Source organism: Sciurus vulgaris (assembly GCF_902686455.1).
Source record: "Sciurus vulgaris genome assembly, chromosome: 7".
Taxonomy (NCBI): Eukaryota; Metazoa; Chordata; class Mammalia; order Rodentia; family Sciuridae; genus Sciurus; species Sciurus vulgaris.
In genome coordinates, this window is record NC_136467.1 from 50,528,982 (window position 1) to 50,552,894 (window position 23,913).

At 38.5% G+C, this 23,913-nt stretch overlaps 2 protein-coding genes across 3 annotated transcripts in view; one reads left to right on the top strand and one right to left on the bottom strand.

Annotated features, from left to right (window-relative positions):
• LOC306665717 (uncharacterized protein) overlaps positions 1–19,570 on the bottom strand; it is a gene marked incomplete at its 5' end in the record, with an annotated part of 64,988 nt that extends 45,418 nt beyond the window's left edge. Inside the window, 2 exons of the mRNA XM_079147359.1 lie at positions 19,009–19,280; positions 19,544–19,570. Coding sequence (XP_079003485.1) covers positions 19,009–19,280; positions 19,544–19,570 — 299 coding nt within the window. The remainder of the gene's footprint in view (positions 1–19,008; positions 19,281–19,543) is intronic.
• Positions 18,380–23,913, top strand: part of HS3ST5 (heparan sulfate-glucosamine 3-sulfotransferase 5) — a 276,493-nt gene continuing 270,959 nt past the window's right edge. For both annotated transcript variants that reach the window (XM_079148058.1, XM_079148059.1), the window contains exon 1: positions 18,380–19,219. The gene's annotated coding sequence lies outside the window, so the exon portion shown is untranslated. The remainder of the gene's footprint in view (positions 19,220–23,913) is intronic.

Sequence of the window (23,913 nt, forward strand, 5' to 3'; positions counted from 1 at the left end):
CATTGTTCTGAAACTCTGTTCTTATTGGTTATTTGTGATCTCTATATTGATCAGTATTGAGCATACATATTAACTTTCATATTGTGTGTGTGTGTGTGTGTGTGTGTGTGTGTGTGTGTGTGTGTGTGTGTGATACTAGAATTGAACCCAGGGTTGCTTTGCTACTGAGTTCTATCCCCAGTCTTTATCCTTTTTAAATTTTGAAACAGGGTCTTACTGAGTTGCTCAGGCTGGCTTCGAACTTGAGATCCTCTAGCCTCAACCTTCTGAGGAGCTGGGATTACAAGTGTGAGTCATTGCATCCATAATTACTTGGTTTTTAAGAGAGTTCAATAGTCAAATGATATTTGGGAATGCAGCATTATTAAAGTTTTATAATGTAAAAAAGTATTTAAGAGAATCTCTGAGAAATTCTTAGAAGTACAACAACAGAAAATCATACTTAACTCTTTTAATCTGAATTGGTTTTGATATTAATACCTGTTAATATCTAAAGCAGCAACCCTTTGAACTACAACTTCAGTCCCAGAAGTCTGAGGATATTATGAGTGTCTCTGTCCATGGCTCCTTCTTCCTTTATGTTCTGCCTCCTGATGCTCACATGTTCCCTATTTTTACCTCAAAGAGATGACACTTAAGCAACCTTTTCTAGTCTTTGACTCATTGCCCAAAGTACTACGTGGGCTTTGTCACTTAAGTTAAACATTATAATCTCAAACTTACCAACCTCAAACAGAATTTTCCCTTTTTGTCCAAATTCAAAATTAAGTTTCCTCTCATGCATGCCTATCTTTGTATTATTGTCTCTTGTGGTAGACATGTTGATGGTGGTGTTTACTTTGTGGTTTTAGGTTTTGATTTTGGTAAGAGAAAGGGGTTTTGCTGTAGACTGAGTGGCATTACAACTTCATTCCTACTTTTGGAACATCTCTCTTTGTGTGCAGTGTTGGTGAGTTACTGCCAATGGTTCCTGGGCAGGCTAGACTTGAACATGTGACTGGGCTCAATCAATCAGCCTTCAACTGGGAACTCTGAATCTTGCATGATTGGAACAGAGATGTGGGAATGGTTATTCAGAGTGTGGCAGGGGAAATATTAGCAATATTCTATAACAACAGTGGCCTTGTAGACACAAGGCCACTCCAGATGGTTCTCATAAACCTACAGTTTGAAAACCATTGCATCAGGTCCTTTTCATGCATCTACTCTTCCACCCATGCTGAACATATCCCATATAGCTTTGCAGTTATTTAAGTAGCTATCTTATCTCTGCAATTAGTTTCTAAGCTTCTAAAAGGCAAGGTGACATAAATCACTGTGACTTACATAGAGTAACAGCTCACTTAGTGAATAAATTAATATTCACTAGTGACAAATTAATTGCTCCTGATATGTAACTTCTCCTTTTTCTATAAAATAAACTAAATTAGTTCACCTCAAGAATTTCTAAAGTAGAGATTCTCATATATGCTATTGTTAAACTTGTCTAGAGAGCCATAACAAATACTGATATTCAGGTCATAACTTCAGACATTCTTATTTAATTTATTTGGGGTGCAGTAAACAGGTCATTGTGATCTTGAAAGTTCCTAAATGGTTCTTTGTTACAGGAAAGATTATGAATCAGCATTCTGGTATTCCAAATGTGAACTCAGGACCAGCTGAAGCAGCTTATCTTGGAGCTTCTGAATGCTCATTGTAATAAGATTCTGGATGATTCTTACATACTTTAAAATAGGAGAAGCACATGGTTTAGCTAGAACAGTGATGTCCAATAGAAATATAATACAAGAAATGGAGAGCAAGATAGAAGAATAGAGGTGTCTCTTCCCTGGTGGCTCCAAGGTATGAACCTTTCGGCAAGATGGTGAATGATAAAGATTTGGGGGAATTTACTGGAATTTAATACTGGACACTCAAAACAGTTTGGGGACACAGGAGATCTTATGCAATATAATAAGAGGAAAAGATCCCAAGCCCCACAGCAGTGGCTGGAGGCACAAACCAGAAGAGTCTCTCCATGAATGCAGTCCATCAATAAAGGAATTAAAGGAACCCCCAATCTCAGGAAGACTGAAGCATTTTGGGGTATGGAAAATTAAGATATCAGAGTCACTGTCCCCCAAAAAAGTAAGGTGTGCTGCACAGTATCCATGTACTGGAAAGAAACCACTATCTCTCTCCCAGTGGCCTGTACACAGCACAGCTGAAGGAACCATTTTGCTGCTGTGGTGCAGGGTCCAACAGCTAGGGGACCCAATTACTGGCAGACGTGAGTCTGGTTTCAAAACAAGCTGGGAAAACTCACACTGTGAGACAGGGAGTGTGCCTAAGTGACCAGGAGAAAATCAAGCATGGAGGAGGTTTACACAGGGGAATACTGGTCCAGAAGCCCACCTGGCTTCTCCCTCCCTTCCCAATCTTTCTGCTCACAGGACTGGTTGAGAGAGATGATCCTGAACAGGAATTCAAAAGGGTGGAAGAAGGAGAAAGACTGAGTTAGGAGACTGAATCAGAGACCAGGAATCATGGGGCTGTAGGTGAAGTAGTGGTCTAAGAACAGGCTCCTACACCACATAAGTGTAACCCAAAGGATATTCCTAGGGTGCAGTCTTCCAATGTGGACTGGTTGAGCCCTGGAAGTGTGCTGACTTAAAATTTCCAGACCAACTGGCACTCAGTGAAGAGAACAGAGTGTACCTAAGCCTACACCCCATCTGCAGGAGTTCTGCTTTCAGGACTAATCCTTTTTCCCTAGCAACTGCAACCATACTGAGGGTGGAGCTAGCATCAAATTCCAGACAACAACACCATGTACAGTTGAGAAGGGAAGCTGAAAAACTTTTGAACTCCAACAGAAACAACTGTTCAATATTTCACTGAGAATTTTTCCCTTGTTTTTTCTTTTTTTTTTTTTTCTTTCTCACATTCTTACCATTTTTGAAACCAAGTATCATGCATCAGGTTTGTGAGGACTGGTATGTCTGAATAGTACACGTTTTAGTCAGTTTTTTCACTGCTATGACTAAAGGACCCAACCAGGAGGAAAGGTTTATTTGAGGGCTTACAGTTTCAGAGTTCTCAATCCATACACAGCAGGCTCCATTCCTCGGGGCTTGAGGTGAGGCAGGACATCATGGCAGAAGAGTGTGGCAGAGGGAAGCAGCTCACATGATGATCAGAAAGCAAAGAGTCTCCATTCTCCAGATACAAAATATATACACAATAGTCATGCTCCCAATGAACCAATTCCTCCAGACATACCCCATCTGCCTCCAGTTATCACTCAGTTAATCCTATCAGAGATTAATTCACTGATAATGTTAAGGCTATAACAATCATTTCTTCTCCAAATCTTCTTGCATTGTCTCACATGTGAGTTTTTTGGGGATGCCTCACATCTAAACCATAACAGTATATTACAGTTTTGTGGCATATTCTTTTATTTTTACTTTTTCTCTTTTTAATTTTTCTAAAATTGTTTAATTTTTACATTATATCTATTTTTCATTTTACTTATCTATTTCCCAGGATTCTTTTTTCCCGCTAACAGCTAACCTCCATTAATCCCTCTTTCACTCTTCCTATAATTTTTATTTCTATCTTCGCTCCCCTTTCCTCAAAACATCACATCCTACACCACTTATGTTTTCTTTGTCCACCATTTGAAATTGTATATTTTTTGGCAAATTCATTGTTCATATTGTAGAACAATGATTGAACACATCATTTATATTCACTGCTACAAAACTGTAGACATCTTAGTAGGAATTATTTTGTTTAAGGCTATATATTTTTTGCATTGGGTGCTGTTATTATTTGTCTCCCCCTTAAAGGCAAGGTACTGCAAACCTTCAGGGACACTATATGTCTACAGGATAAAAATTGTACTGCCTCAGATCCACACTGCTAGATGGTTAGACACACCAGCAACATGAGAAAACAAGGGAACAAATCACCCCAAACAAGCCAATATGCTCCAATAATAGAATCCATTGTTGACAAAGTAGAAAAATGACAGAGAAAGAGTTTAGAATGCACATAGTTAAACTGATCCAGGACATAAAGGACAATGTAAGGTGTGAAATCAGAGATAAAGTTCAGGAGGTGAAAGCTCATTTCAGGAAAGAGATAGAGATTCTGAAAAGAAATCAAGCAGAAATCTTCAAAATGAAGGAATCAATAAACCAAATTAAAAATTCAATGGAAAGTATCACCAATAGACTGGACCACTTGGAAGTCAGACACACAGGCAAGGAATACAAACTATATAATCTGAAAATAAAGTTTACCATAGAGAGATGTTAAGAACCAATGAACAGAACTTCCAAGAATTATGGGATAACCTGAAAAGACCAAATTTAAGATTTATCAGGATGGATGAAGGCACAGAGATACAAATCAAAGGAATGCACAATGTTTTGAAAGAAATAATATCAGAAAATTTCCCAAACCTACAGATTGTGATAGAAAAACAAATACTGGAGGCTTACAGGACCCCAAATGCACAAAATACAACAGACTCACACCAAGGCACGTTATAATGAAAATGTCTAACATAAAGAATAAGGATAGAATTTTAAAGGCTGTGAGAGAAAAATTCAGATTATATTTAAGGGGAAACCAATTCGGATCTCAGCTAATTTCTTAGCAGACCCTCAAAACTAGGAGGTCCTGGAATAATATATGCAACCTCAGAAAGAAAATGGATGCCTCACCCAAGAATTCTCTAACAAGCAAAATTAAGCTTCATATTTGAAGATGATGTTTTTCTATGGTAAACAAAAATTAAAAGAATTTACAACTAGAAAGTCTGCACTACAAGAACTTCTCAACAAATATTCTATGAAGACGAAATGAAAAAAAAGAAAAAAGTGAAAACCAGCAATGGGAGGAACTACACTAAAGGATTAGTTGATCAAAGGAGACACTAAGTCAAATTAGAAACCAGAAATAAACTAAAATTACTGGGACTACAAATCATATCTCAATAATAACCTTGAACATAAATGGCCTAAACTTATCAATCAAAAGACATACACTGGCAGATTGGATTAAAAAACAAGATCCAACAATATGCTGTCTCCAAGAGACTCACTACATAGGCAGAGACATCCACAGACTGATGGTGAAAAGAAGGGAAAAAATATAGCACTCACATGGATCACATAAACAAACAGGGGTTTCTATCCTTATATCAGATAAAGTGGATTTCAAGCCAAAGTTAATCAGGAGGGACAAAGAAGGACATTTGATACTGCTTAAAGGAATTATATATCAACAAGACAAAACAATCATAAATATCTATTTCCTCAAACAATGAAGCATCTATGTACATCAAAAAAATCCTTCTCAATTTCAAAATCAAGTAGACTACAATGCAATAATACTGGGTAACTTTAACGCACTTCTATCACCACTAGATAGATCCTCCATACAAAAAAAAAAATGAACTAAGAGACTATAGAACTAAATAATACAATCAATAATTTAGACTTAACATACATATATAGAGTATTTCATCCATCAATGAGTGAATACACCTTATTCTCAGAAGCACAAGGATCCTTCTTTAAAATAGGACATATGCCACAAAGCAACTCTTAGCAAATACAAAAAAATAGAGATAATATTCTGCATTCTATCAGATCATAATGGAAAGAAATTAGAAATCAATGATAAAAAAAATAGAAGCTACTCTAACACCTGGAGAGTAATAATATGCTATTGAATGACCAAAGGAAGCAGAAGAAATCAGGAATGAAATAAAAAAATCACTTAGAAGTAAATGAGAATTGCAACATACTCTTTGACACTATGAAGGCAGTGCTAACAGGAAAGTTCATTGCATTGAGTTCATTCATGAAAAGAATAGAAAGTCAACAAATAAATGACATAACATTACATCTCAAAGCCCTAGAAAAACAAGAACACATCAACACCAAAATCAGTATAAGACAGGAAATAATTAAAATCAGAGCTGAAATCAATGAAATTGAAATGAAAGAAATAATCAAAAAATTGACAAAACAAAAAGTTGATTCTTTGAAAAAATTTTTTAAAAAATCAATAAACCCTTAGCCATTCCAAGGAAGAGAGAGAAAAAACTCAAATTACTAAAATTCACAATGAAAACATCAGGATGAACAATACTAAAATATAGAAAATAATCACCAATTCTTTAAAAATATTGCTCCAATAAAATAGAAAATATTGAAGACATTGACAAATTTCTAGAGACATATAACCTATACAAATTAAATCAGGAGGATATGGAAATTTTAACAGATTAATTTCAAGCGAAGAAATTGAAGATGCCATCAAAAGTCTTCCAACTAAGAGAAGCCCAGGACCAGATGGATTCTCAATCAAGTTCTATAAGACCTTCAGAGAAGAATTAATACCAATCCTCCTCAAATTATTCCATGAAATAGAAAAGAAGGGAACCCTTTCAAACTCATTCTATGAAGCTAATATCACCCTGAAACCAAAACCAGACAAAGGCACATCAAGAAAATTTCAGACCAATATCCCTGATGAAAATAGATGAAAAAATTCTCAATAAAATTTTGGCAAATTGCATACAAAACATATTTAAAAGATAGCACACCATAATCGAGTGGGGTTCATCTCAGGGATGCAAGGTTAGTTCAATATATGGAAGTCAATAAAAGTAATTCATCACATCAATAGACTTAAAAATAAGAATCATATGATCATCTTAATAGATACAGAAAAAGCATTTGACAAAATACCACACCCCTTCATGTTCCAAACACTAGAAAAACTAGAGATAGTAGGAATACACTTCAACGTTGTAAAAGCTATAAATGCTAAACCCAAGGCCAACATCATTCTAAATGGAGAAAAATTGAAACCCTTCCCTTTAAGAGCTGGAACAAGACAAGGATGCCCTCTTTCACCACTTTTATTCAACATCATCCCTGAAACTCTAGCCAGAGCAATTTGACAAAAGAAAGAAATTAAAGGCATAAGAATAGGAAAAGAAGAACTCAAACTATCCCTATGTCTGTATTTAGAAGATCCAAAAACTTTTAAAACTAATAAATGAATTCAGGAAAGTAGCAGAATATAAAATTAACACCAATAAATCAAGTGCATTCCTATATATTAGTGATGAATCCCCTGAAAGAGAAATTAGGAAAACTATCCCATTCACAACAGCACCCCCCAAAAAAATAAAATATTTGGGAATCAGTCTAACAAAAGAGGTGAAAGACTTCTACAAAGGAAACTACTGTACACTAAAGAAAGAAAATAAAGAAGACCTTAAAAGATAGAAAGATCCTCCATGCTCTTGGATAGACAAAATTAACATTGTCCTAATGGTCATACTACAAAAGCATTATACAGATGTAATGCAATTCCTATTAAAATCCCCAAAATTTAACTTCTTGCACTTTAGGGTTCTTGTTAAGGAAGCTAGATCCTAGGCTGACATGGTGAAGATATGGGCCTACTTTTTCTTCTAGTAGTTGCAGGGTCTCTGTTCTAGTGCCTAAGTCTTTGATCCACTGTGGGTTTAGTTTTGTTCAGGATGAGAGATAAAGTTTTAATTTCATTTTGTCACATGTGGCTTTCTATTTTTCCCAGCACCACTTGTTGAATAGGCTATCTTTTCTTCAGTGAATGTTTTTAGAGTTACTTCATATTAGGTAGAGGGTAGTGAAGGGAGAGGAAGGGGTATGGGCATAAGAAGGATAGTAAGTGAAACAGACATTATTACCTCATGTACATATATGATTGCATGACTGATGTGATCCTATAATATGTACAATCAGAAAATTAAAAAATTATACTTCATTTATGTATGATTTATCATAATGTATAAATGCATTCTACGGTCATGTACAACAAATTAGAACAAATAATTTTTTTAAAAAAAATCTCAATGACATTCTTCATAGAAATAGAAAAAAAAATCACGAAATTCATTTGGAAAACTAAGAGACCTGGAATAGACAAATAAATCCTTAGCAAGAAGAGTGAAGCAGGACACATCACAGTACCAGACTTTAAATTATATTATAGAGCAATAGTAACAAAAACAGCATGGTATTGGCACCAAAACAGATACATAGTCCAATGGTACAGAATAAAAGGCACAGAGAAAAACCTATATGAACAAAGTTATCTCATACTGGACAATGGCACCAAGAACATACATTGGAGAAAAGATAGGCTCTTCAACAAATGATACTGGGAAAACTAGAAATCCATACGTAGCAAAATGAAATTAAACCCCTGTCTCTCAAACTGCATAACACTCAACTCTAAGTGGATCAAGGACCTAGGCATTAGATCAGATATCCTGAGTCTACTAGAAGAAAAAGTAGGACCAAATCTGCATCATGTTGGCTTAGGACCAAATCAGCGTCACGTCTTCCTTAACAAGACTCCTCAAAGAATCAATAAATGGAATGGAATCAAACTGAAAAGCATCTTCACAGCAAAAGAAACCATCAAGAATGTGAAGATAGAGTCTGCAGAATGGGAGAAAATTTTTACCACCTGAACCTCAGATAGATCATTAATCTCCAGGTTATATAAAGAACTCAAAAACACTGAACACCAAAAAAAAAAAAAAAAAAAAAAAATCTAATCAATAAATGGGCTAAGAAACTAAACAGACATTTCATGGAAGAAGAAATACAATCAATCAACAAATACATGAAATAATATTCAACATCACTAGGAATTAGAGAAATGCAGATTAAAACTACCCTGAGATATCATCTCACTCCAGTCAGAATGGCAATTATCAAAAAAACAATTAATGTTGGCGAGGATGTGGGGAAAAAGGTACACTCATACATTGCTGGTGGGACTGCAAATAAGTGCTACTACTATGGAAAGCAGTATGGAGATTCCTCAGAAAACTTGGAATGGAACCACCATTTGACCCACTTATCCCACTCCTTGGATTATGCCCAAAGGACTTAAAATCAGCACACTACAGTGATGCAGCCACATCAATGTTTATAGCAGCTCAATTCACAATAGCTAAACTATGCAAGCAACCTAGATGCTCTTCAACAGATGAATGGATAAAGAAAATGTGGTATATACACACGAATATTACTGAATCTTAAAGAAGAATGAAATTATCACATTTGCCAGTAAATGGACGGAGCTGGAGAATATCATGCTAAGCAAAATAAGCCAATCCCAAAGAACCAAAGGCCCAAAATTTTCTCTGATATACAGATGCTGATTCACAATAAGTGTGTCAGGGGGTGATACTAGGGAAGAATAGAGGTACTTTGAATTAGGGGAGTGAAGGGGGAGTGGGTATGGGGGTAGGAAAAATAGTAGAATCAATCAGACATTGTTACTCTATGTGCATTTATGATTACACAACCAATGTAATTCTACATCATGTACAATTAGAAGAATGAGAATTTATACTCTATGTATGATGTGTCAAAATGCAATCTACTGTCATGTATAACTAATTAGAATTTTAAAAAAGAAACATAATATAAGCTACATATGCAATTTAAATCCTAATAGCCTTAATTAAAAATATTTTTGAAGGTGAAAATAATTTAATATATTCAACTATTGTATTTTATGAATATATTTTAATTTATCAATAAATATATTTTCATTTAGCCAATCCTAAATATTATAATTTTAACACAATATAAAATTACTAATTAAATATCATCCTGAATATTTTTCATGATATCTTTGACATTCCATTGTTTTACACTTACAGAGCATCTCAGTCAGTCTAACCTCATTTGTAGTGTCTCATAGCTTCATATGGCTAGGAGCTGGAGACACTGTACTGAACAGTCAGACGCTAGAGATTACTAACCTTTCCATCTCCTACATGAACTGTAGCTGTTCTTATAGATGCTTTGCACTAAAGCCAAAAGGAACCTGTACATTTCACAGAGCTGGAAGAAAGAATTTTGAGTAAATTATAAAGTAACGATAAATGTTTGAGGAAGCAGAAATGACTAACCTGATTTAAATATAATGCAATATATAAGTATATCAAAACATTATGTTATCTCATCAGTATGCAGGATTTTTGTGTTGCTCTGCCCCAGTTAAAGTTTAATTTTAAAAAGGAAATTGTTGTCAGTCGAATCAACCCAAGATTCACTTTTTTGTCTTTACATTGCTAACCCTACTCTTTCTCATAGCCTGGAAAGCCCTCTCTCTGCTCCCTTCTGTTCTAGGTTACATTTGTTTTTCTTTAAGCCCAGTCCAATTTTATAGCTATCTGGCCAAAGCCTTCCTAATATGGTCCCAGATAACAATGGCTGGTTTCTGCTCTTGAAGGCTAAAAATGGACTGATTTGAATTGTAAAATGTTGGGGGCTGTGCCATGTTGACGACGCCAGAATGGCGCCTGACCACATCGGCAGCCAGGAGGTTAATTGACATAACAACACTCAGGTGATTTATCGTCCACACACACACTGTATGCGCATGTGTTCTCGAGTACTCCTAATTGTGCCTGCTCCCAGCGTCTGGCCTAATCTTTCTGTAAGAGGCGTGGCCCTGCTCTCCACCTCCTGGAGGTGATATAAGCGTAGGCGGACCGAGACAGCGCCACACGTGTGGCAGCTAGTAGAAGAAAAAACACACACACGGCAGCAGCTAGAAGACACACAGAGCAGTAGCTAGTAGGAAACGTGCAGGAACAGCGAGTAGGGGCAGCGGAGGAAGGCAGATCGCAGAACGGAGAACTGAGATGCATCACTAAAGCACCTTAGGTAGACGTACCCTTAGTTCGCAGGATGCAGGACGCACCAGTAAGGAAGCAGCAGACCTTAAGTGAGGCGTAGCAAGTCTCTCTTCCTCTAAGCTCTAAGCAAAGTCTCTCTCTCTCTCTCCTCTCAAAGCAAGTAAGCCTCATTTCCTCTATCCCCTATAAACAAACAAGAAAGCAGCGCACTAAAGAGAAAGATAGAAGTAGCTCAGTTTCCAGTCCACCACCCATAAGACCCGTGCAAGTTGTTGCTGCAGGCGGTGACAAATATCCATGGATTTTGTACCGCAAAGAGCCAGCGACAGTAAAACATGATGCTCTTTTCTTAATAAAACTACCCACATGTGTCTATTGAGTACTTGAAAGGAGTTAGTCCAAACTGAAATGTGTTATTCGTGTAAAATGCATGCCAAATTTCAAGATCTGGTATGTCTACGAGTTTTCCATTGCTGCTATAAAAATTACCACAAATTTAGTGGCTTTAAAGCTCTCATTTATTATCTCATAATTCTGTAAACCAGATTAATTCCCAGTAACATGTACCTGAGTTGAGTGCTCTGCTTAGAGTCTCAGAAAGCCAAAATCAAGGTGTCTTTCACTTCATTCTTTCGTGAGGACTCAAAAGATGAATCTATCTCCATTATCCTTCAGGTCATTCGTCAAATTCAGTTTCTCTGGGTTATAGGGTAGTAATCTCCTTTCCTGCCTGACCATCATCCAGAGGACTTTGGGATCATAAGGCAACCTGTATTCCTTGTCACGTTGTCACTTCCATCTTCAAACCAATAAGGGCATGTTGCATTCTTCACATGCTTTTCATGTGACAGAGTCCTGCATCTGTTGCATCTCTTCTACTTCTAGTCTGAGCATCTTCTCTGCTGCTGAGAACTTATATGAAGGAACTCTCCAGAATACTCAGTGATATGTGGCTTCCTAAGCCTTCCTGCTCACTGAAACTAGCCATCACTCACCAGCTATCAAAAACAGTGAAAGAAACCACTTTAATAGAATGTTTTGGGATCAAACTCAAGGCCATCAGAAGTTTAAAAAGGCTTATAGAAAACTGGACTTGAAGTACCACCCTGATAAGAATTATAGGAGAGAAGTTTAACCAGATTTCTCACGCTTATGAAGTGCTCTCTGATGCAAAGAAAATGAAATTAGGTGACAAGGGAGGAGAAGAGTTAAAGTTGGTGGAGCAAGTGGTGGTATTGCTCCCCCATGGTCATCTCTGGGTTTATTTTTTGAAGGAGGAAGGCTATAGACAGAAAGGAAAGGCAAAAATTATCTGAACTAGCTCATTGTAACCTCCAAAGATTTACAATGATGTTGCAACAAGAAAACTAGCTCCACAAAAGTATCTGATTTGTGACAAACATGAAGGCTGAGGTTTGAAAAAGGCAGAAGTGAGGACCCAATCACTGAGGTGCTGGAATGCAAACCAGAAATTCTCAGATGGGAGCTGGAATGACTCAGCAAATTCATTCTGCACGTATGGGGAACAGATTAGTCCTAAAAACAGATGTTAAACCTACAGTTGGAATAAGACCCTCTGTTAAATCCCCAATACCACCAAAAAACAAATACAAAGAAGGCTGCCATATAAGATATGTCAAAGAAGAATCTACAAATTCACATAGACAAAGATGTGAAAGATGACGAGAAGATAATATTCCATGGTAAAGGAGATCAAGAATGGTGACTGAAACCAGAAGATATCATTGTTTAAGGTTAGAAAGACCACACTGTTCTTAATGAGGAGAAGATCTCTTCATATATGTGGACATATAAATGGTTGAGTGATGGAAAGATTGCCAAAGCCAATCATCATCTCTCATCCTCCAGGTCAGATTGTCAGGTATATACAAAAATGAAAGTGTGTCAGTTTATTGTAGACATAGAAAAAGGGTCCCCTCCTGATTTAGTGTAAACTCTCCTGAGAATGGCTATCTCTGTCTTGCTGGTCTCATTGCTGGAAAAACTTATACCTGAGAGAAGGAAGTAGGAGAAAATGATGAAATTGTTCAGGTAGAATTTGTAGACTTTGAAACAAATCAGGAAAGATAGATGGTACCATACAATGGGGAAACTTATAAGGATGATAAACATCATCCCAGAGGAGGTGTTCAGTGAATAATACTGTTGGTCCTGTCCATGCAGTGGTCAATGAAGACCTATATTCTTAATATGCTAACTACTTACCTATTGTAACAGGACTTAGACTCTTTATCTTTTGCCTGCATTTCTGCTTCCATTTTGCATCTGACTTCTTTGCTCTGAGTCACCTCAGATTATAGGGAGAACAAGTATGACCCATAAATATCTCATGATGAGTTGAAACTGTTCCCCAGGCAACAGCACTTTTTTTTTTTCTTACTGCAGATAAGGCCTAACCTTACCAATCCTAAGGTAATGGCTGGACCAGACACACCTGATCAAGATCAACTGATGGGCAGCTCTACAAAGCCTCTAGCTATGCAAACCCCCAACCCTTACCTCATTCCCTTTCTATAATACCTCAAAGTAATTGTCAACCTCTTGAAGACAGAACCAAGGACATGAGTCCCCTTGTCTTCCAGGTATAACTACACTGATAAAAGTTCCTTTCATGTTTTTCACCATTACCTTTTCTGTATGCTTTTTGGGGTAAGTAGTAGAACATGTTCATTGAATCCCCAGAGTCTAGACTCTGGCCTAAGACTCCAGTAACACTATTATTTTAATAGTCTACTGGAGTATTATCTTAAAAGTTAAATAAAGATGAATGAAAGTATAAAAGTTCTGACTTCTCTCTTTATGTTGAATTCCGTGTGCAGGATGAAACTTAATATCTATAAAAAGTACTTTTAAAAAGTTTCTTTAGCATTTGTTAATTTATACTTTGTAACAAACTTTTTTACATGGTCAAGCTTAGCTTAAAAGGCTAGATATATGTATTGACCTCAGTGTATAAGCTTTCACTGTTAAAACTATGAAACTATGATTCTGTATTTAACTGGAAACTTAAAAAGTTATTGTAGAGAAGTGGTCTTTATTGTTATTTGTGTTACATGGAATTCATTGTGATCCCTCCAGATTAATTCTACTGCCTCAAATATTATTTGCAGATGGCACATTATAGTGCTTGGTTTGTGGGTTCAATGAGAAAAATGATAATATATGTATATAGTTTATGTATTATATAACTGTATAACATATATATGAATCATTACCTTTTGTTAATAAGTCCAGGTAACATTTTACCTCCTTTTCTGTGGACCATGATAAGCCCCTGAACAATGACTTCCAGAGCTGGGAGTCTTAGAAGTTCAAGTAAAGAGATGTTCACATGAATGAGAAGTAATTTGCATGCGTGATACAGGACATTGTTCCTTAGGTATGTTGCAGGCTTACTTCAAAGGGACTGGAATTTCATGTTAGGAATATAGGAAATTATAAGTAGTTTGAATTATATGTTTCAAAGTCATCATGTGTTCTTCACATGCTGATGTCTAAATATCAAAAATCAAAACAATTCTTGAAATGTATGAATTTTTTATAATATATTGAATACAAAGTATATCCAATGTGTGTCACTCTAATTGTTCTCCTCTGGATAAAAAACAGCAACTTCTCGCTAATTTAGGATATGTAAATTTTCATTTTAACTAGGTAAATTGAATAATATAACAATTACTATTTGACTATTAAAAATGAATCCATGTGATTAAATTGCAAGACCTGTAATTTTAATTACATCTGCCAAATCCCTTTTATAATGTAATGCAATACATTTACAGGTTCCAGGGTTTCAGACATGGACATCTTTAGGAAGACATTCTGTCCATCATATTTTCAAAAACATGTAAAGTATCTTAATAATTTTAATACTGATCACATTTTGAAATAGTATTCTTGATATATCATATTAAATACAATATATTATTAAAATTAATTTCACCTATTTGTTATTAGTATTTTAATGTTACAAAAATATTTAAAATTATTATGTGGTTCACATTTGTTCCTTTCACTACACTGCACTGGTCAAGAACTAGAGAAAGGTGAAATCCTCTTTCACTGCCCTCACAGTTTCTATCGTCCTACCTAGGGACCCATCCCTACCATGAGAAATGTTTCCCTTATAATTAGTCATGATACTGTGATTTGGATATGAAGTGTCTCCTCAAAGTTCCTATGTCAATACAGTAATATTTGGAGGTAAGATTTTTAGATTATGACATTTGTAACCTAATCAGTCCATTCTAGTTTAAGAAGACTGACCGGTTGGCAGGCAGGTGGGCTGGAGCTAGAGGAGATGGATCACTGGGGCCTACCCTGGAAGGGTTCATCTTCCTTGCAGCCCCTTCTCCTTTCTGTCTCTGCTTCCTGGCTGCCATAAGGGGAGCAGTGGTCCTCTGACATGCCCTTCTGATATAATGTTCTCCCTCAACTTGGGTCCACAGTAATAAAGCCTTCCCACCAAAGACTGAACCTCTGAAACTGTAAGCCAAAATAAACTTTTCCTCCTCTAAGCTATTCTTGTCAGGTATCTTGGTCAGTGATGAAAAGTTGGCAAATACGCATGGACTTAAACTTTAATGTCTCCCATGATTAAACAAAGCATAATACAATACAAAAACCACATTTCTTTTAAACAAGGGATTCTCAATTACAGTGCCAGAGCATATAAATGTGGGTACAGGGGCTTGTTTACTTTTGATGAAAGAGTTCCTGGTCCACCAGCTCTGTACCTGACAACCCTAGCGATTACTGACCTCACTCCATGGCGGTAGGGGGTTCTTTCATTTATTTTTGGAAAAATAAAAAAGTGTTCATCTAAAAACTAGTAATGCAAAGTTTATTAGCCCTAAATTTACTTAACCTATTTTGTCTCCCTTGAAGACTGACTGAGGCTAGATTTTCATTATCCTATTTTAGCCCCTGGAAGTGGTACCTAGAAATCTCTAGTCATTGCCCACTTGCAGGATCACTGGTCTGATGGATAAACATCCTGAGCAACAGGTGGCAACTGCCCTCTCAGGTGATAAAGACTTCTCCTGAGCTACCTTACAGAACCAAACTGAGATCATGATCCACCAGACAACAGTCTGACCAAAACTACTTAATTATGCATAACTCTCATCCCCTGCTCCAATTCTTCCTCTCCATAAACTTACAGCTCCTGGCAGCACCCTGAAAACCAGACTGAGAAGCTGGATCTCACTTAGTCTTCCAATAAGACCATATTGTTTCAAGGTGTTTTTTTTTGTTTGTTTGTTTTTTCTATTTTTCACCATTACCTTTTCTGGTAACTTTTGGGGGGTGAATAGGACTTGGTTTGTTGAAAGTCCTGGAATCCTGTGTGTGACCTAGGAGACTGAACGCATTACCAGAAAAATACCTCACAGACTCTGGACTGATCTGCTTCTAGCTACAGGCATGAACCAGCACATGGGAGGGAAAATCAGTGTGGCAATCTCATATGCTATTAGCTACAGAGCTAAGGATTCTCTGAGAAGAAGTTGGGGTCACTGACAAAGCACAGGCTGCTGACTGTTCCTCAGCTGCTATGGAGGTACCAGCCTTATGTGAAACAGAATAAGAAACAGATTCACCTCACCCATACTCCTTCTCAGCCATCTTCCTGGTTCAAAATAAAGAATGAATACCAATAAAAAGATAATACAAACCAACATTTTAAATAAAGTTAACTAATTGAAAGGACTGATAGTTGGAGTGAGGCTTTCTTCAAAATCTATTGTCATGCCTTTGTGAGTTTTATTGCTTATCAGCAATCCAATCCACGCCCCTGAGTAAAAAAGAAAAGAAAAAAAAACCCAACAGAATAGAAACATTAGTTCAGGAAAAAAATAGCAAATTGTGTTTCTTCGTTTCTTATTACTTTTATTGTTTGAGGTTTCTTTTAGACTATAATGTGGCATTGTGATTTTGAGATGGGAAAAAAAATTCCCTTGTCTCTCAAACATAAGAATGTGATTGTATGCTATTGTTGCCAACAATGAGCTAAAGAGGTTAATGGATCACATATCTGGCAAACAGCCATCTTTCCTCAGCTCAATACATTACACAATATATATTTTGTTGTTGCTGCTGAGCTTAGGATTTTGTCTGAGTAGTTGGTAAACAAGTTTACTTAGCTTTAAGTTATCTCCTCCTAGAACTAGAAGGGCTTCCAATCTTCAGGTTAAAACCTGACAGTTCAAAAATGCAGTTTGAGATCTGAGCTCATGACCTTTGGAAGTGATGAAAATGGGTCTGTGGAAGGAGGTGAGGTTGAATTTTGAATGGGAATCTAGAAATATTGTGCCTTATGAATTGTATCTGACCTTTCATTTTCAGATTGACTAAATTAACAAAGTGAAATTACTATAATAAAAAGGAATGGATACTGGAGAAAGCACAGCAATTCTTTCTAGTGTTGTTGCTGGTGATCATTCTAACAGACCTCTAATTAAATGGACCAGTCTGTTCCACTGACCTCAGGTTGACTCAACTTTGCATTCTGATTGTCATTTGAAAACAGACAAGCCCTCCTGAGCAGTAACACTGTGATTTGCCTAAAGGACCTTTCTGTGCGCTGCATTTGTTGTATGAAATGTAAGTTGGAGACTTAATGCCTCTACAGAAAAAAGAAAAGTAAAAACGGAGAGGTAGTTTTCAAGAAAATTTCAGAGAGAGTGTTTATTAATAACAACGATAGTTCCTCGGGTTATTTGATTGGATATGGATGTATTTTGAGGGAGAAGAGTACAGTTGAGAAGCAGCAACATAACAGTTTCCTCAGAATTGTATGGGATCCTTTCATTCAGGCAAGGACCACAGTAAATAGAATGTAGAATCAGTACCCTAGTCTGTTGTTTTCCGAGGGGCAAGGCATAGGACAGACAGACTAAATTGGAAAGATGAGTGTGCCTCTGGGCTTGGGACTTGGGACATGAAAAAAGGCTGAACCCTGAGTTCCTTTAACCAGCTAACTGGTGATGGTGATCGCCCCCTGTGACTCTGAATGCATACAGCAGCCCAAAGCACCACTGCTGACGCCCGACCCTTCACAGCCTTCAGTTCTCCAGCCAGATAAGGGGAGCTCCCTGAACACCTGTGTGCCCCAAGGTCTGAGTGAGTCAACCTCACCCCCCTTATCCCAGAAAGACATGTCTCAGCATCTCAGAAATGGTTCCCTTCGACCTCTAAGTCCCGGGGAGTTCTACCATTACTGGTCACCTCCGCAGGTTCCCCAAGCTGAGACCTCAGTCCGCTCAGGAGCTCTGCGCTCCCACCTGGTTACCCCACTGCGCTGCTCGCCAGCGGTTCCTGCTCCTGGGTGGGACTCCTGATGGCTCAGAATCGGGACCTCCGCCTCTGGATAAATCCTCCTCCTCCCACTTCGCCTGAGGCCCTGCCCTTCCCCTGCAGCAAGCGGCTCCAGTGAGTGAGCCCATCTCTCGGGCTGAAGACACCTGCGCTTCCTTCCCCACCCTTCTCCTCCTCCCTTTCCATGCGGTTTCTCCGCTGCCGTTGGGAGCTCTGGAACGGCAGCTGGAGGAGGAGCACAGGGAAGTGGGGGAGGGCGAGGAGGAGTAGGGGCGGGGTGGGTGGGAAGAGAGCCGGGAGGGTGTGGACTGGCAGCCACTCTGCAGCTGGTCGCCGGGGACCTGGTCCCTCCTGCGCGCCTGAGTGATGGAGGGGAAGAGATTCGCTTAGACACACACACGCGCACACAGCTGGGCACGTCTCCGGGAGGCAGCTGCCGGCTCCAGCGCGCTGGGGGCCGGGCGGCGGCCGTGACAGCGCAAGCCGCGGGGAGTCGGGCTCCCGCACAGCTTGGCACCAGAGGTTGGAGGACGCGAGAAGAGAAGATCCCAACCACACTGACTGTTGCTCTTTTGGGCGCATCCAGAAGGAACAAACAGCTCGAGGTTGTCACCGAAAACGCCCGAGGCTCTCACCCTTCGCTCGAGGGGTCCGGGGCTGCGCCGGTGCCCTCCCGGGGAGAGGAGGATGCGCACCTCCTCTCGCAGAACGTCTGCGGTCCCCGACACTGCGCGGACTCGGGCTCTGGCGGCAACCCGTGCAGTGCCCGCGCCGCGGGAGCGCGCCCTGCCGCACCTGGCTCCAGTCTCTCGGGGAAGTGCAGGAAACGCGCCCTAAACTCCACTACTTCTCGCCCGCCTCCTCCCCCTCCCGGCTCCCCGCCCCGGACCTTACGGCCGCCGCCGCCGCCGCCGCCTGTGTGTAGGAGCCCGCCCGCCTCTTACACGCGCGCACACACAGCTCTGCTTGCCTGCTCCCATTCACGCCGACTCGCTTTCAGCTGAGCCCAAGCCAGAGCATCCGAAACTCCTGGACCAATTGCCTCCCGCTGGGACCGCAGAAACGGCCCGGTGGCCCGGCGTGACCGGCCGCCGGCCACCGCGCCCTGGGCTCCCGCCCGCGCCGCCGCCGCAGCCGCCGCCGCCGGGGACGATGGTGAGCAGGGCGCACTGCCCGCCTCGCGCGGGGGAGGGGCTCGAGCACACTGGGCTGAGACCTCAGATTGGGGGGAAATGACAAGGGAAGAAAATCACCGAAAGCAAGCCAAAAACACTTTGTGGGGTGCGGTTTTCCTGGGCGCTGCCCGGGGAAGACTTTTGAGACGTTTGCTGGGGCTCAGGGTTAAACTAGTAGGAGATGAAAAATAGCGGGGGCGATTGCGCGGGTGAATTTAGACTGTCAGTCTGAATCTCTTTTCCTGAGCGCTTCACCTAGCGCTGTCCTAAAAGGAGAAGAAGAACACGCGTTCTCTCTCCTCACCGCGCTCCGGCAGAGTTTGGGGCTCATGCTCCGTCACTTCTGGGGGTGGCTCTGCACTGTCTCTTGGAGTTTTAGAGCAGCTTTAGGGGAGTGAAGGGCTATGAAGCCGGAACAGAGGGCAGGTAGGGGACAGGCAAAGGCTCAGCAAACTGTGGGTGGGTTGCTCACTGTTTGGAGCTGGCATGACCAGTCCCCGCTACCTCACAGCCCCACTTCACGCAACCCTTCCCACCCACTATCAACTCGCACGCACGCATACACTCAAGAGATGGATGCAGTAGAGGGGGTGGTCATATTGCTATTGCTAAGAGGTCCGCGAGGTCATTTTTGGCTACTGACTAGAGCGCTGTGACTCCTGTCCTGCCGCTGAGACTTGGGAGACCACCTTATTTCAGGGAAGCGGGGGATTAGGAGCGCCCTGCCTGATGTGAATACATTTACCTAGAGGCTCCAGGAACACAACCAGCAAACCTCTACCATAACTCCCAAGTCACTTCACCGTGGTGGGTTCCTCTCTCAGGCTTTCCTCCCTGAGTGCTTCATGAGACCCACCCAACGGAGCTGCAACTGGGATCCCGGGATCTGTGGTCTCCCCAGTCCTCACCGGGTGGGTTTCTCTCTTTCTCTTTCTTCTCTCCTTCCCTCTGACCAGTTTTTCATGGAAAACACTGATCCCTTAAGGGGAGATTTAATATTTGCAAAGTGCTTTATATCATATTACTTCGTGGATACATTTAATTGCACTGTAACTCCCCTCTGATTTATGTAAACTTAGCCTGATAAATAGCGTGCAGGGTCGGGTTGGGCGGGAGCAAAAGTGGGTGGGCATCCTTTCCGTGACAGAGTTCCTTTCTAAACCCATTTGATAGAAGTAATTAAAAGTGGGTGTTTCTGAAAGATTTTGCCCAGGGATTTCTACATATTTCAAAGCTTTAAACAAATGTTTTTAACATTACAATTCAGTTCAAATATATTCAGCTTTGCTTACATGGAAAAGTTAAAGAGAAGACAATAAAAGGGAATCACAAATTTAAATATCTAAAATGACTATTTAAAAATGTCTTTTATTGGTATCAATTACATTGCAACAGATTTTTAGTTTACCTATGTGTTTCCCCCTAGTGAAATTCTTAAAAAAAAAAAAAAATGAAAACAATTCTACTTACCTTTCTTCCTGTATTTGTTTACAAATGGTCATTTTTCAAAGTGAACACCAGGGCAGGCTTCTTTACTTCAAGAATATAAAGTTATTCACCAGTGAATTGTGATAAGATCCAAGGAGATGTTAGAAGACACATAATGATGGAAAGGAAACAATTGCTTACATTTAACTGCTTCTGTTGCACTTTAATAGTGAAAAGAAAAACTACTCTTCCAAGTTATACTGTGGTATTTGAAAATATTCGTTTCTCAATTATTAAAATATATGGAAACATCAGAACTCATATAAAATAATATTTTCAAATTGATGCCTAAGCAGATTGTATGGGAAATTACAAGCATAGTGTTCAATGGAAAATTACAACAAGGACTGGGCCATGTTTCTAGATTAAGCCAGAGTGCATGCTTGCATGTTAATATTTAAAGTTGCTCCCTTTCACATTTTTGTGAGGAGGTGTTGCTCAGTGTTTTGATCAGGCTTGCATTATTGTCCTTACATTTAAATACATACACAGATGTTTTTGAATGAATAACCTTCTTACTCACTGAATTTTTACTCACTCAAAATTGTATTTATCAAGCACATGAGTACGCACAATGTGCATAGCTGAACTGGGATGTTATTTTAAACAAGAAAAGATTATTGCTAGAAACAGGGTGCTTACTCCTACACTGTGAGATAGAACTGTAGAGCAGAGGCTTACTTAGGGAAGCACATCTTGCCCAAAGTAGGTGATCAACAAAGAGCTACTGATGCAAAAATCATGGAAAATGTTAACTAACCAACTTTGTTTCCACCCTAAATTCCACCATTATTCTTAACCCACCATGTTATTTAGATATGACTCAACTTCAGAGAATTGTTGTTGATGCTAATCTTGCTCTTTGAATACTTTAGAGTAATTTAACTATATGTGCGCTGTGTATGATTTCTATGGAGCAGTGCCAGATCCGAATGTCATTAGTATTCATTTATGAATAAATGCAAATGTTTCTGTTGCATTGAAAAAGAGAAGTTGAATTCATAGAACACAACAAATATTTTGCTCCTTAACTTCTCATCTCTTGATTTTTCTAATCTCAGAAACAGTAATGTCTCTTAAAATGCAATTATATGTAAATAAGCAAGATGATAAAAATGACTACTTAAATTTTTTTTTGCTTCATTTTTAGAAAAAGGGAAGTATTTTTTGAAAATTTTAGTAAAAGAGAATTTTCTTTGACTTACTTGACATGTCTTCCAGGATGGTCTTTTGTTGTAGGAATCCTAATTCATGAATGAAATAACTCTAAAGGTAACTTCTAGTAAAGGGAACTATTGGCGGAGAGAATACTTGCTAAAACTTATTGGAATAGAGTGAACAATAACTAAGATTGTGTCATTGAAATTATGTGCATGCTTGTATACTTCACTGTCTTTGTATGCATTATTTTAAAATTTCTCAATGTTTTTTTCCAATACTTGAATATTATAAATTATTATAATTAAGTGAGTAATTACTGTTTGATAAAAGAATTCTGTATTTTTTTAAGGAAGAGTAATAAGAGGAGAGAGCAAATCAAGTCAAAGGAATAATTATTCAAAACAAAGATTTATCTCCATTTAAACCCTGTCCTTTTGTTGGTAGGGGAGGTCAAAGCCAAAATATCTAAACTTTTCATTATGGAATATTTAGTTGCTATTTAGAAAACTTCTATGTTTTCTGAGTTAAATATGAAACCAACAAAAGTATATATTTTTAATTGCTGACAAATTTTACTTTTGTGGAGTCAGTATTGTTTCTGAGAGTCGGGATGTTATCTTAACCTTCACAGAAGTACAATTAAAGCAAGGTATTAATAACTACATTCAAAATCCCTGATCTAAGTCAAACCCACTTTAGAATATCTTGCATTTATCAAAAATAAACTTAAAAGATTACATTTGGAGATTGGTGCAATGTACAGATAGGATAAATGAACCACTCTAAATTTCATATGCAACTTTCATTATTATAACATATTATTAATTAACATTTGTAAAATGGATTATTTCATCTTCTTGAAAAGTTTATGAAAGAAGGCTGTCAGTATTAAAAATGGTTGAATGTTTGACTTGACTTTGGGTCATGTTTTATATGTGTAAGTTTTATATGGAAATATAAAATGTATGTATATACATACACAGATATAGGCATATGTGTATTATATTATATTATATTATATATTATTTTTGTTTCTGTATTTATCTATATTTTGCATAATATCTTTGAACTACAGGAATCAAATTTCCTTTGTGGTATATGTGGTTTGTGAAGAGGACCTCATTCTAAGGATAATAATTATAAATGCTCAACTAGTTTGATATTAAAATTTTGGACAGTCCCCAAATTTTTGAACAGTTGATTTAATAAACACTTATAATAACTTTTAGAATGTGCCTGACACTGTCCATAGAGTTCTACCAACAATAACTCATTAAATTCTAGCAGCCAGTCTATCATCCCCCATTTTTAAGAAGGAAATTAGATAGCCTAAGTAATTATTATTATCCCCATTGGGGAGATGAGGAAACTGAGGTCTCATCTTATTAAATAAATGGCTCAAGCTCTACTCTAGGCCAAGACAATCTACTGTGCTGTGCTCTTGAATAGATATTTGTTTTTTAAGTTTGCCTAAATAGAGGGCTAAGTTGTCTTAAAGCAAAATAAATGCTAGCTGCTAAGATTTACAACAGTTTTCAACTTAGAGGGAATTCTTAGAAATTTTTAAGGAGGGCTTTTGTAATGAAGCAGTGACATAACCTGAACCAGAGCCACACTTAAGCATAGTGCTGTACCTTAATGTAGTTTTTAATGGACTCAATAATTTTCTAAGGTTCAGCTGCTTTTAAATTAGGCAACTTTAAGAACTGATGCCATACTTAAGTAGTTTTAATAGCAGAGAATCTGATACTGAGTGTTTTATGCCTCCCATAATATCCTTATAATGTGAACTTGAACAGAGGTCAGTGTTATGTGTTACTACTTGGTACATGCCAAAGAAATCTCAGTTTTATAGAAAGTGTGAAATGAAACCTACTCTGCTTAAGCCCTCCAGCACACAGTAGGCATTCCATTAATGTTTACCGTATGACCTGAAGCAGGATATTCTACAAGTTGCTTGCCAGAGGTAAAGAAACTTCAAATGATTTTATAATTGCATAGTTTTTTTAAGATGTGGGATTTAAT